At 38.6% G+C, this 14593-nt stretch overlaps 1 protein-coding gene across 2 annotated transcripts in view; it reads right to left on the minus strand.

Moving 5' to 3' along the window:
* Nucleotides 1-2696: 2696 nt before the first annotated feature.
* NELL2 (neural EGFL like 2) overlaps nt 2697-14593 on the minus strand; it is a 155855-nt gene continuing 143958 nt past the window's right edge. For both annotated transcript variants that reach the window (XM_075745148.1, XM_075745139.1), the window contains 4 exons: nt 9764-9957; nt 8631-8807; nt 6234-6458; nt 2697-3495 (listed from right to left, as the gene is read on the minus strand). In XM_075745148.1, coding sequence (XP_075601263.1) covers nt 3445-3495; nt 6234-6458; nt 8631-8807; nt 9764-9957 — 647 coding nt within the window. In that variant the 3' untranslated portion in view covers nt 2697-3444. The remainder of the gene's footprint in view (nt 3496-6233; nt 6459-8630; nt 8808-9763; nt 9958-14593) is intronic.

Consider the following 14593-nt stretch of genomic DNA (forward strand, 5'->3'; position numbering starts at 1 on the left):
TAGAAGGCAAAGATGTCCTTAGCCATGAGGAGGACTGAGGCAGCCCCTGCTCTTGCTCATGGTAAATTTGTGAGTACCAGAAATTTGCAGCTGCACAGTTAGCTCCCTTTTCAACAGTTTACAACACTGCTTCTTTTTGTCAACTTGTTTCACGATAGCATTGAATTCAGCATTGTAACTGAAGATGTCTCTGCCTTTCTATCTGTAGGGCTATTAACTTAAGGCAATTACTCTGCAGAGAGGTGACAATTCCTTTATGGAAGTTATTGAATTCTGGTACTGCAAACACTGCAAACAGTGCATCAATAATGAAAGGCCAGTAAGAGAGCACAACGTACCTGCATCATTCAGAAATATAATTTTTTTTTATGGACTATATCATCTGACAGATAATTTAGGTCTGGAAATTAGACATCAATTTTTAATAATATTTAAATTTACTTTTCAAGGAAAATTAAAAACATGAGCTACTAATTACTGGCTTGACTGAACAGGAGGAAGATGGGGAAGAGGGGGCGAAAGGGAATGAAAATGAGGGTCACTGAGATGTCTCATTGGAGTTTGCCGACCTTTAGAAGAACTCCCAACTGATTAGTAACCTTGAACGTTGATAAATTAGATAATATTCAGTCAGCCCATTCTCATTTTTTATTTAGCAGAGGATTCCAGCTTTGTTCAGCAGTATGACTCCTGCTCTTTACATACATGTAACATTAACTGTCTCTCCAAGGATTTGATTCAAGGTTTAGCTATTATGTTATGTCTCAACTCTTGACTTTTTAGCGTGTTTTGTAGTGTATTGCACCATGCTTAGCGAACCTACAATAGCAGAAAGATCCTACAACGCTCAGGTCAAGGTAGGCAACAAAAGGAGAGAGATGCTTGTTTCTCATCTATACAGTGTTTTAGTTTTGATTAAAAGCTGGGATTAAACACCAGTATTACTCTGCTTTTGAGAAAGGATTGAGAAAAAATTTGGAGATAATTTTCCTTCCAGTTCTCATATCTATTGTAGGTCTAAATCTGATGTCAGTGGATGCACTGAACCAGATTAAGGGCGCAGGGACACCTGCCTCACCCATAACTCATGGGGATGCTTACAGCTATTCTGTGGGTATCTGCCCTTCTCTTCACCAGCTCCACTGCTTCCCTCCAGAGCTTTCTACAGCGTCTGACAGAGCCTGAGGATTCTGCCCTTGAGAAATGTTTGCTCTTTTAAAAAAAAATGTCTGGTCTTCATGCATTTCCTATGTCTATCTTATACCTAATTCTTGAATGAAATTGAAGTGCAATTCTTCAATGGTAACAGCCTCTGCTAAACCTTCTTTCAAAAATAGGCACGCAGCTGCCTCTGAAATCCACTGGAGATGTGCCTCTGCATCTGAGAGGAAAACATGACCTCCTAACAATTACCAGCAGTTAAGAAAACACGGTACAGAAAGCAGCTTCTTTTTCAAGAAGCTACCACTCTTCTTTAAAAACTTTGATTGCAGCTTGCCAGGAAGTGGACAATACAGTAAAACCCTTGAGTATCTGTTATTTATGGATTAGATGAGGGAAAAGGTTTATTTGATCTGAAAATCTTCATAGCTTTAATGGTCCAATGAGACTATCAGTTGGGGGGGAGGGTGTGGCTTTTTTTTCAGATTTTTAGTTTCTTTGGCTTGTTTGTATTATTTGCAGTCAGTGGCCTAGCATCTCTTGTATTCCCTACTCCAAAAATACTCCGTAGTCAACAGACACTAGGGCTCAAGGAAATACCTACCAGATACATGCAGTTGCGTGGCATTCCTTTGATCTCCTGCTGTACATGAAACACTGTGAAGTAGCATCTGTTTGCAGGAAATTCTGTTTTGTAAAAAACATATACATGGACTTCCCTTGTAACTTAATATTACACAGAGATAATATTCATGGAAGTTTTGCCTGTCCTGATTGCGTGGCAACCTACTGAACAGGTAAGAGAGATGCCGAAGAGAAGCAAGGTACTTTGAAAGGAACACAACTACTAAAACAGTATTTAAAATACACAGTCATCCTGTGCAGTTCTTCCTCTCCTGTTTTGCCTCCACTGTTCATGATTCATTCCTTACAATTCAGCCTTTTCAGCCTGTAATTTGTAAGCACTGTTTTATTCTCTATTTCTTTCCCAGAATAACATAGCTTTGGTCACGTAGCCTCTTTTATTTATTGTCCCAACAGTATAGTAGTGAAAATAGGGTTTGCATATTGAAGTGATCCCCATGCATTAAGATACTTTACACAAACAACTAAAACAGCTGTGGAGCTTATAGAAAGACAAACCAACCCGGGGCAGCTGGAGAGAGGAGGAATCTGGAGAAGATCCCCTGTAAATCTGAACAGATGCAAGTCACACACAAATGGTCTGTACCCACTCTGGGAGACAGCATCCTGCTGGCATGTAGGGTCTGATCTTTAGGCACATCAATTTTCTGTTCAATCCACTGTAGTGGCTCAGATCTATGAAGTTATTTATGTATTCCCAGAAGAATAACAAAGATAAGACTTGATAGGCATGAGGCTGTGCTGGGAAGAAGCTCCCACACGTAGAGGAGCTAGACTGGGGATACTCCACCTGTATTGCCCAGCTGCCTAGGCATGCTGGCAAAGGAGGAAGGGTAACAGCACGCATGAAAATGACATCCCTGAAAAGGAAAGGCGGCACAAACAGAAACTTAAGGTAAGAGAAATATTTATTTAAATTTGCACAATAACGAGCTTATACTGAACAAATTCAATCAAGAAATAATAGTAAGTGCAGTAAAACAAGGAAATATTGATGACTTTTCCCATCAGAAAACATTAAGAAGCCATGCCTGTGCATCACGGTTTTTCTTTTTTGGTTTTTTTTTTTGGTTTTTTTTTGTTTTACAATAACTTCTATCTTTTTTTTTTTTTCCAGCGCACATACTGTACATACCACATCTTAGCTGCTAGGTTCTTTATTCCTGAAGGCTTCATCCTTTTACTTAAACATCTGCTAAATTCTGCAGTGAGCAAACACATTTGTGCAGATCCAAATATGATTAGGTAAAAATCTCTGCATCTGATCAAGTACTGGACTCTCAAAGCTTCGGAAGACCCTGTAAGAGCTCCTCCTTGATTTTGGATCTTGACATCGTTATGTACAGCATTACAATGTGTCACTTTACACTAACCTAAATATTCTGCAGTATGATGTCACACAAATAGCCAGAAGATTTGGGCCTAACCTCATACAAAGGTTTACACATCTGAGCTTCTCTTGAGTCCCATAAATTTCAGTCTGATTCAGGTAACTGAGTTCATCACATATCTGCACTTTAGATGGACAAAACCAATCTAATTTTAGTTTTTATTTTGTACAATTTTTGGTCTAAAGGTTTTTTTTTGTGAAGGAAAATTCTTTAACCAGAAACTGCTTGTGAGAGATGGGTGTTGGTGTCACAGTTCCTGAAGGCACTGTGGGTCCACTGAGCAACAGACGTGGCCATTCTAAAGGAAGGAAAAACAAAGAATTGAAACAATTAGCGTTTTGTACAAACCAAGGCAATTTAACAAGCTCAGCCATTCGCAAACACCCATCACATTTGAACATACAGATTTGTAAATTACAAGACCTCTACAGGTTTTGATCGGATTCATGACGTTGTTGTCATGTCCTTCTCTCGTTCAAGAGAACTGGTTATTATGATTTCTCTAATTGTTTGGTTTACTGTGGTCTGTATCCCAGAGCTACAACAGTCAAACTGAAAGAAGCCGGGATCAGTGGAAGAAATGCTGCCGATGTAAAAGTATCAGGCATCTGCTCAAGTACATAAATCTGTTGAACGAGACAGAGCACTTGGGAGTTTTATTTAGATCAAGCAAGAGGGACTCTGGGTTTTATTTAGTCCTGAATGATTCAAGTTAATACATCCTGGCAACACCAGCAAACATTTATCCGTAAAGTTTTTCCTGATAGTCCAAACATTCTTTTGAGAATATTAGCAATTAAGGGAACTGATTGCCTATGGACATCATTAAAGTACTGAAGAAACTGTTTTCTGCATCTCTCCTGCTTCTTTTCTTAAGTCTGATTCTTACAATGCAAATAAAAATGTGTATTATTTTTAAATTACTCCAATTACATTCAGTTAACTAAACTGCTAGGACTGATTTGAGACCGAGATCTGAATCATTCAAACATTTTCTTTCACTCTTTCTGTTAGGGGAGGTTAGACAATCCTACTGTCCACCTTCTTGTGATTTGAAATGGTTTTGTGGCTAAGTCAGCTTTAGCTGATGCCCATGTTTCTGAATTCTTAAAGGATTTGTGTAAATCTATTTTGCTATAGCTTGCTTAGAGAGGCTTAGACTGGAGTTTTGACCTTCCATGTGATGCTCTGCAAGAAAACAGTGGGGTGACACAGGATGAACGAGACAGAGAACTATACAAATTGGGCACAGCATTACCCTGGTCTGGAGGGAGTTGCGTGCTTGCATGCAGAACTACAATATTAAAATGCTGCTAATATGAGCAGATAGCATATTTCAGAAAGAAAACTGTTCTGTAAAGAGAATTGAGTAACATTTGGTTTGCTAGGGACAAAGTGGTACATCTTCACTCTTATGCAGATTCACACCTGAGCCATATTAAATCTACGGGGTTTGGCAGAGTATGTTTCAATCTTGTATGTGTTCACAGCAGCAATGGATTTTATTAGACTATGTATGTGTCTACACTGAATACAAATTAGTCGACGCTTAAGGTTCAGTCTTTGCTTAAGAGAAAAGGGCAGATGGGAGCAGCCCACAGGTGGCCATCAGCAGAACTGGTACATTGCTTCTGCATTGCCATTGATTAGCAGTACAACAACGAGAACACATTTCCCATCACCGAATCTCAGAAGTGCTTTAGCGAAGAGTCACATATAACTGTTTGTTTTACAGATGGGGAAACTGATCCACACAAACCTCAGCAACTTGCCCAAGCAAAAAGTAACTTCTAGCATTGGCGTTGGTTTATGCCACCAGCTATGGACCCCAAAAGTATGGGTTTCTGCATGCAAGCCTGTTTCAATGTCCTTTTGGGCAGCAGCAAGCTTTCTAACCACTAGCCACTCTGTCAGATCACAGCATTTTTTTCTAACCACCGATCTGTTCTGACATCAAGACAAATACCTACACTTACTTGGCACATACCACTTCCCTCATGAATGGACCATGCCTCGACAGCAGCAACTGCCGTTGCACACAGTACTGCATCAGGCGAAGCGGAGGGAAAAGGTGCTTGGCAGCTTCTGCTAAATGAAAAGTTACTCCCCATCTCTCCCAAGAGGAGGTGTTGAAGTTAGATTATTTTTTTATGAGCACCTTTTCAAAGTAGTTAATTGTACCACGTACTAGAGTTTGCGAAGTATCTTGCTTGGGAAGGACATGGAATAAAGACCAAAATCAACTCTGAATTTCAGTAATAATTAAAGATCTCTGGATGAATCCCGCTGTCTCTCTCTCCTTGGCTGAAGTGGAAACAATCTTTGTCATTCTTCAGTATTGGATGGTGGAAAATACAATTCACCTTACAGGCTTATTATGAATAGAAAAATTATTTTAACCTCCTTTTCTTTTGCATTTTTAAAAAGGGATGCCAGGATTCACATAAGCCCATAGCCATTAATTTTTCTCCTCAGACAATGAATTCCATTGACTACAAAAAGTATTAAATGTTCTAAACATTATGTTGATTCTACTATTAATTTTAAAGCAAGAAACCTATGTAACCATGTAACTAGTCCTTTTATTCTCAAAAGAATTACTATTCTCAAAAAGCAATTCAATCAGTTCTGATAATGCTATAGTATCACACAGAACAAATCCTGTGTGTGAAGTCTAGTCTTACATACCTATTTGTTACTGTATACATTTCCAAGATAGCACGGAGCTGTACAGTAAAAACTACAATCAAGCTTGAATGGAGCTATCCTGGTGGAAAAGCCAAGCCCACTAACTCATCCACAGCACACTACAGCATGGGCTGTTGTCCTGCTTCTCATCTGCTAGCATGTTAAACCATCCTTCTAGCACATGCAAGAGTAAAGTTAATCAAGCTGAACACTTTTACTGTTATCTCCACTGCTTTAAAATAAGTGTAGACACCAACTACCCACTGACCGGAGTCAGCGCATTAATATTTATATGCCACAGAACGAGCTGGGAAAGAGGCATCTCAGCTTAATTTTTACGCTCTTTACCTTGCATTGGCAGAGGGTGCACTCTGTGCCGTGCTTAATCCAAGAAGATCCAGTGAAGCGAACAACACTGGTTTCATCCAGACAGGTTTTAGTGATGTCATTGCGAATGGTGTCCGCTTGGCAGGGGTCAGTGACACATCGTGGGCAGCACTCATTCTCAGGGAGGACGCTGAATTCGCAATCCACCTCCGGGCAGGGCAAGGGCCAGCAATCAACTTCGCCTTGCTGTGTACAAATATTACGAGAACAAGAGAAGATTATTAGTTCTTATTTTGTTTCATTACCTATTCATCTGACCCAGTATTATGTTTCTTAGCTGGTTAATTTTATCCTTCTGGTCCTATTCAGAAGTCAGTGCACTGATATTCATCGCTTGTGGGAGACACAGCAAGTCGGGTGCTTTTTTCTGCACGCTATTCAGGAAGCGTATTAGATTTAACCTATTTCAACACACTCTGCATCAAGCTGCAGCTGAAAATTCTCCACAAACTTCATGAAATACAGAATAGGGATGTGTCCTTATAAAGTCCGGCTTCTGCAAGTGACAGAAGCCATAGCATAACATAACTGCAAACGCGCTTCAAAATCTCCTGTTTCCCCAAGTTCTTACTTCTATTTGGACTGTTGGTTTGCCACAAAAAACCCTCAAATGCTCAGGTCTGGATGGGCTAGAGTTTATCTTTGCCACCATTACAAATGCATTGGCTGGACTAAGGGTGTCAAGCTACCAGCAGCCCAACGCAGCAGGGAACACCAGCGCATTTTCAGCCAGAGGATCTCCACCCACTAACCATCCATCTTGGATGTCGCAATCAGAATATCTGAACTTCCAAACTTAATCACACTTTCTGCATGATGGGTTCAGTACAGTCAGGGTATGACAAGTTCAAAGCAGAGATCTACGCTGGGGTAGAATATTCTTAGGGGAAGTTACTGTATGCCTGTACACAAATCTAAAGATGTCTAATTATTCACGTCAATTACTAGAAGTTGGGGTCAGCTTCCCTTCAGCTCTGGACAAAGGCCAAAGTTTCAGATCTAGTGGTCGAAGATAAGACTTCACGGAAGTCATTAATGCATATTTCTTTTGGAGCAGGTCCATCTCTGACCTCCAACTTAGCTCATTTGAAACACAGATTGAGTAGTCTGGATTTAAGGATTTAAGTCTGGATGCTAAGAGAATAGCATTTGTCCCTAGGAAAGAAGTACATTCACAGAAACTGTATCTAAGGCTTTGAGAATGAAGAGTTACGTATCTCCAGAGCAAAAGCTGAAAAAAATTCCCAGGGATTTGCCATAGCTCCAAATTTATTCCTCGTGTTGCAGAAAGTACTGTGAAGTTATTCTTTTACAAAATATTCACCTGGGTCAATTTTCCTATTTTTTAATCACATGATGGTAAGAATGAAAGCAATTTTAAAACCAGTCACTGATCTTGATATTTCAGTTTATTTTTTGAAGTGATGGACAGTACAAAGAATAGACAATACAATGACACTAAAAAAAAAATAAATCCCTGACAACTGAAAGAAAGTAGGATTTAGTTATAGAAGTAGCATCTTGAAAAAAAAGAAACATCTACTGAGATGCCAAACTGTAGGTTGTTTGGTTTGGTTTGGTTTTTAAGACATGAAATGAAGCACCTGGGAATCTATTTCACTGGATTTTAACAGCACTAACACTGAGAGCACAATGTCTACAGAAATTGGTTTCTGGCTGTTAATCATGACACCTTGACATTGGAAAGCTGCTAGATGGACTAGGCTTTACATTTGGAGATAACCTGTGATAAAAGCTAGTTCTTTTTATCTTGGGATTTTTTCTGTCACAGAAACTTCCTGAGCAGCATTATGCAGAATAGTTTTTGCTCAGACTCTGAAATACATGCCTAGGAAAAAGATCACAAGCTTTAAAAGGTGGGTTTATTGGGTTTTTTTCAAAACTCATTTCACTATTTTGAAAAATGTATCAAGTCTTATTATTTTTTGTGTTACTCAGAATGTCTGAATGAATAAAAAAATTTTAGTCTACTGGCATCTATGAAATTATCAACCACGATAATAGATACATATATAGAATTTCCTTATACAGCTACATTGCTTTTTGAATGAGTGAACACGAGTGTTGCTTTGTAGGTGCCATATCCAAATGTCCTCCACTCTTTGCTAAAATAATCTTCATGATTAAATAATTTCTATTTTGTCTATTGTGTCAAAATGCATTTTTGACTGGAACTTGACAATACTGACAAATATCCATGAAAACTAGATTTTGATTATAAACATACTCCAGAGGAAATTAAATGGATGCTAATGCATGAAAATTAACTATTCACAGATCAGAATATCTCATATCCTTTTTCCCTCCTGTCTCTGCTGCTGTAATCAGGAGCCTTACCAAACAGCGACACTGCTGACAGTTCTGTACCCAGGAGTCACCGCTGTTGTAGGAAAGCTCCCCGCTCTGATGTAAACATTGACTGCTGAGCCTTGGGTCACATTCAGGACAGCAAAATAGGTCAACGGTGGGATTTTCACAGTCACAGACCATTCGCCGGCACATCACATAGCCATTCTGTTGTTGGAAGACAGGCATAGAGCAACGTCAGAAACATCACCAACTCCAGCAGTACTTGTACCAAAATTTCATTTTTTTGCATGATTCTAAGCCATTAGCAGCTCATGAGTTTTTCCGCTATACGGTATCTTTGTCAAAATCCAGTTCAAACAGAGGCAGAAACCACAATACACAGTCAGTAACTACCAAAAAAGTTCCCCTGTTGTCTTATATATATCCTTCGTTCAACCAACCTTCAGCCAGCTTTCACCTACGCTGATGAATCACAAGGGCGTCTTTCCCAAGGGTTGAATTTTAATGGATTGCATTAAGTTTATGTCATTCTCAGACAGATGCTAGTCAAGTCTTGCTTTAAACTTCCAAATCAGTCCCTCTCTTCTTTAATTATTCACATAAGGAAGATGATAGGTAGTCTGATATTAAATTCATGCCCATGAAACCTGAGATGCTGAAATGCTCAGGACTTTGTTGGCAGTGTATTGGGCCTTCATTCTCCATCAGCATTTAGCTTGGGATCAAGGTTCCCACAGCAAACATTTGAGAAAGCAAAATTGAGTTACTCTGCAGATACAGAACCTACTTCTATTTATAGTCATCTGCTAGAGATACTGGCGTCAGTCACCAGTGCCAATATATGTCTAGACAGACAGTTTCTTTGCATGAAAATGCCACTACTCCCACCCAGAAAACACAGGTGACATTTCTGCTAAGAAAATAGTACTATCGTCCTTCTCCCTGTATCATATAATAAACCTCCCGTGGAAGTTCTGCTTGTGCAGATTGGAGAGAGAAGCTCTCCCCAAAACTTTATATCATATATAATTCCACTTTTGCGTAGCACTACATGCACACCTGAGAAGACAGCCAAACCAGGAATTTCACCTGAATCGCGACACTCTTCCCTTCATCCCTACCACCATCTCGCAGATGCAGTTAGTTCTGTTTCTACTGACCTGGCATGAGCAGACAGAGCATCTGTCATTCTCCAGCACCCAAATCTGTCCATTGTGCTTGATTTTGTCTTCATGGATACAGTCTCCTGTGCAGTTCTTGCCATGGGGACATCGACAGTCGTACCCACCATCCAAGTTAAAGCAAACAGTGTCATTGGCACAGCTATGCCTTCCAGTTCCACATTCATCAATGTCTGTGAAAACATGTCATGTAATGCTCTTAGACGACATTCAATTAACAAAAATGTTCTTGCGGCAGTCAATATAAATGATCCCTGGCCATTAAAGCCTTCAGCTGAAAATTAATTTGCGCTTCACCAGAACAGGGAGAAATAACTTACAAATTCACAAAAAGTATTTTTCAAGTCACATCAACTTTTAAAACATGATATTTTGAGTTTTCTAAGTGAGTGCTATTGAGTAAGGTAGTTAGAATGAAGAAATCACAGGAAACAAAAATAATTCTCAGCTCCCTAAAGAGCATTAGTTTGTGGCAACCGTTCTTCAGACCTGTGCCGTTAAACAAGAAAAGCTGCAGAATTTTGTTTTCAAAACCTTTTGCTGGGTCTGTCTAGCACATTTGAGTTCACTTGCTGAGAAGTTAATGTGAAAGGTGACGTCTGACCTGTAAGCTCATTCAAGCAAGCACACCATGCTTTAAGTTGTATCCTTCATTAGGGTGTGCAAACTAGAATATTTTAATTATTCAAGTTGCAGTGACATCGATAGTCCTTGTGTCTACCATAGAAAATAAAGAAAAAAACCTAACGTCTCCAGTGAACAAAGGTAAATGACTTCAAAACAATCATATCTCAAAGAATTCAAGAGTACCTTTAAAGGCCTATTTCATCAAGATACACACAATTATTTTGCAAGGGAAATCTAGCAGCATGCACTGCCGCCTTCTTGAATAGTCTTTATTTAGCTTTTTCAGCTGTCCACATGGAGAAAAGTTATCTGGGAAAAAACCTTTGAAGGGCATGAAGTAAACAGCTATATGCGATAAAACAAGAAGAGTTCAATTCCACATACATACAATTTCACAACAGTCTGGCCCAAGCTCTTAATGAGAGTTCATTAAAAAGTACCATCGTGATATTTAACTGTCCAACAGATCAGAACAGGACAAAATAAGCAATGTGGTCATGAACGTATCTTTCACCATCAGCATAAAAACTTAATAAAACACTCAGCTTTGGGTTCAACAATGGAAATGAAACCTCCAATTCACCTCAAGCACATTCAGTTTAAAGCAAAATAACTCAATTATCATTTCAATTCCAAGTGTGGCTGCAGTCAAAAAAAAAAAAAAAAGTAAACAAGTTGCTAACATGAATATGAATTGCAATGAAAAACAGCAGGGAAATTATTAGAATTCCATTGTATAAATAAGCAGCATTGTGGGTTTCCTTCAAATACTGTGTGCAATAATAGTGGCACCATCTCAAAAAAAAGTATTGCAAAGTTACTAGGGCTTCTGGGAAGGATGAGGAAAATGTCATTTGAGAAGAACTGAAAAGAAACTGATTGTTCATCTCTAAAAGAACATCAGCAAGAAAGGATATAACCCAAAAAATAATGAATACTCCAGAGAAGACACATTGAGAGCTTTTGTTCTTTGTATTGCCTAACACACAAGACAGGGGACAGTGAATGAAACTGAAAGACAAGAAATTTAAGTCTTAAATTAAGGGAGTAATTTGTCATATAATGCATAAACAAACCATGATACTCATTGCTACAGAGTGGTAACAGGGAAAAAAATAGCATAGCGAAAAGTGTATAAAGCTAGCAAGAATATTCATAGAATCATAGAAGGGTTTGGGTTGGAAGGGACCTTAACAATCCCCTAGTTCCAACCTCCCTGCCATGGGTAGAGACATCTTCCACTAGATCAGGCTGCTCAAATTCAATTTTCAATGCTAATAGATTCTGGAAGAGAGATTACATTTCATGCATTAGGGTCTATGGTGCCCTTATTTATGTATCAGATAATCTCGAACAGCAAATCATCTTGGATCTCCACATCTTCTACCTCGCTGTCTTCTGAAGCATCTGGAGTCAGCCACTGTTGCAATACGGCAGAAGACAACTGGGATGATGAACCTAACTCAGTGTGGCTGTTCGCACGGCCCTGAGCAGCTGAAACGTCAGAGGCACATCAGACAGGGAAACCGAGTCGAACAGTAAGGATATATAATTAGCGGAACAGACGGCCCTGCGGAGGCTGTGCAACCTCCAGCCTCGAAGGTTTTTAGACAAGTAGCTAACGGGAATGGTTTGAGTGATGCTGGTATGGGCAGAGCAGGGGGATGGAAGAACTGCTCTCTCCTTCCTCTATTTTCTCTTAAATCCCTACTGAAAGTACACAATCTGGCAACTTAAAATTAACATCTCCATATACCCAGTCTAACTGGTTTTAAGTTATGCAACAAAAAGAACAAACAAATCCTATTTAAATGTAATGATTAACAGCAGGATTCTCTTTATCGTTGGAGTAATTTTTAATAAATGACTTTCTGACATTTATTAACACTTGTGTTCATTTGTTTAAAACACTTTTGTATAAAGCTTTCACATAGCTAGTGTCATAAATGAATAATATCACTTCTCAACAACCTGGTCACTTAACTGAAAACAGCCATATTTAATGAGACACTTGGACGAAGTTCAGCTGTTATGTAAATAAGAACAGTTTGCTTTAAACAACAAATGGTGACCCTACAAACACTAAGTCTGCATTTGGCACTTATGTACAAGTGTATTTCACAATTTTCCCATGAGGAAAAGGCTTCTGAGGTTTGTTTTTCAACATGGTAATAGTTAGTGCACTGTTATTGAAAATAATTGAGGTTTCAGCATTGACTCTGGTATTGAGCTGAGCTTATCCAACATTGAGAACTTATGAAAAATCTCAACCTTGTTTTTTTTCAGTTGTTTGATGCATGAAAATAAATATTCTGGATAGGGCAATTTAAACATCCCTGCTCAAAGCAGGAGCTATTTAGGTTTTGATTCTAACCTAATCAGAAACAACAGTGTGTTTATAATGCAGCAATAGAAACACAAACTTTGCAGGCATGAAATTCTCATCTGCATTATTCATCCCTATCAAACTTCAGGCATTATCTACAAAGAACTTGCACATAAATCATCCATACCAAGCAAAACTTTGTTCAGCTTTTTTACTTTGGATTTATAATGGATGGTGAATAATGTTACTGACATTTTGTTTACAGCCATAACCAGCTCTCCAATTTCCATAACCATATGGACAGGGTACACTGGCCCCTGCATCCTTTGTGTCTGAAAAAGGGAAAGGGGAGGATTACAGGTTGCATATTTCCAGCATATCCAGCCACACAGGCATGTTATTATCTCACCCATATTGTTTACCAAAAAAAAAAGAAAAGAAAAAAAAGCCAAACAAAAAAATAAATTCACTTCAGGCTGTTTACAACACACTGCTTAGGAACCAAGCAGCTTGAATGTTATGACATTAGAACAATAAATCTCAAAAGACTTGGAGATTTTCCTCTGAAAAAAACAGAAACAAAGTGTAACTAGTTATCTAATGCTAAATTGAGGACCAGTCCTTATCTATCTAATCCACACTAAAAATTGCAGCAGCTTTGATCTGGCACACTTTCAAGGATTTTCGTTTTCTTACCATCATCCCTGGGTACAACTTAATGTTGCAATGACAAAGGAGTGCCGTGGATGAAGAAGCAGTGATACATGTTAAAGAAAGCTAGGAGTTAATTGTATCACAAGCAATTTCATGCCTACACAGGAAAAATACTGGACTAAAGCTATCCAAAATGGTGACAGTACCTGGAATGACTAAACTTCATTGGTAATATGTGACAGACTGTGAGGGCAGAAAACTTCAGAAATATGGGAATTTCAATTGCCCCACCATGTTGTGACCCAAGGCTGTTCTTAACAAATTTACTGACTGTTCTTGGAACAGATAGTCAAAGAATCCCAAAAGGACAAAGCACCATTTGACTTGGCCCTGAGCAGTGTGCAGGCTGTGATTCAAAATGTCTTTACTGAAAAATTACTCTGTATTGGTTAACGACAGTGACCATAATGTACACAAGTTCAACATCCTTAAAGGAATTTAAAAGGCTGCAGAAAATCTCTGTGGTAGTGCTTTTATTTTCAAAGGCTGAATTATGTTAAAATGATGAAGTTTTAAAGATAAATTAAAACTAGCAGCCAAAAGTATAAAATGTTTTCAGATAGAAAGAAGATTGTTTAAAGATACTATATTATAGATTCAGAGTAAACATACACTGTACTATTGAAAAAGACTTTAAAGAGGGGGGATACATTTCATGTAATGTACTATTCTTATTTGAAAACTTCATGAGCTCCTTTGCATAATACATGCACTTAAAGGAACTATGTGCAAGAGAATAAAAGAGGTCGTTGACTCACAGATTAATAGCGGGTTAATTCGTAAGTAATAAAAGGCAGGAATAAATGGTCAGGCTTTCACAATGGAGAGTTGTCCCAGGTAAGTTCCCCAAGAATCTGTGCCAGAATGTGTGCTGCCCAATATACTTAGTCATCTGAAGGAATGGATCAACAGCGAGATGAAAAAGGTTGTTCATTAGAAAGTATTAAAAACAAAAAATTGAAGGTGAAATATAGAAGTATTTCATGACATTGACTGGGTAAACAATACTATGTCAGATGAAATTCAATTGGAAGGTGCATGGGGAAATACCCATTCAAAAATCAAATCAGTGTTTTAGATCTACTCTGGAAAGAGATCTTGGAGCTACTGTGGGTAGCTCTAAATAATGACAGCTTGTGGTG

The sequence above is a fragment of the Balearica regulorum genome, chromosome 1 (assembly GCF_011004875.1).
Source record: "Balearica regulorum gibbericeps isolate bBalReg1 chromosome 1, bBalReg1.pri, whole genome shotgun sequence".
NCBI classification, from domain to species: Eukaryota; Metazoa; Chordata; class Aves; order Gruiformes; family Gruidae; genus Balearica; species Balearica regulorum.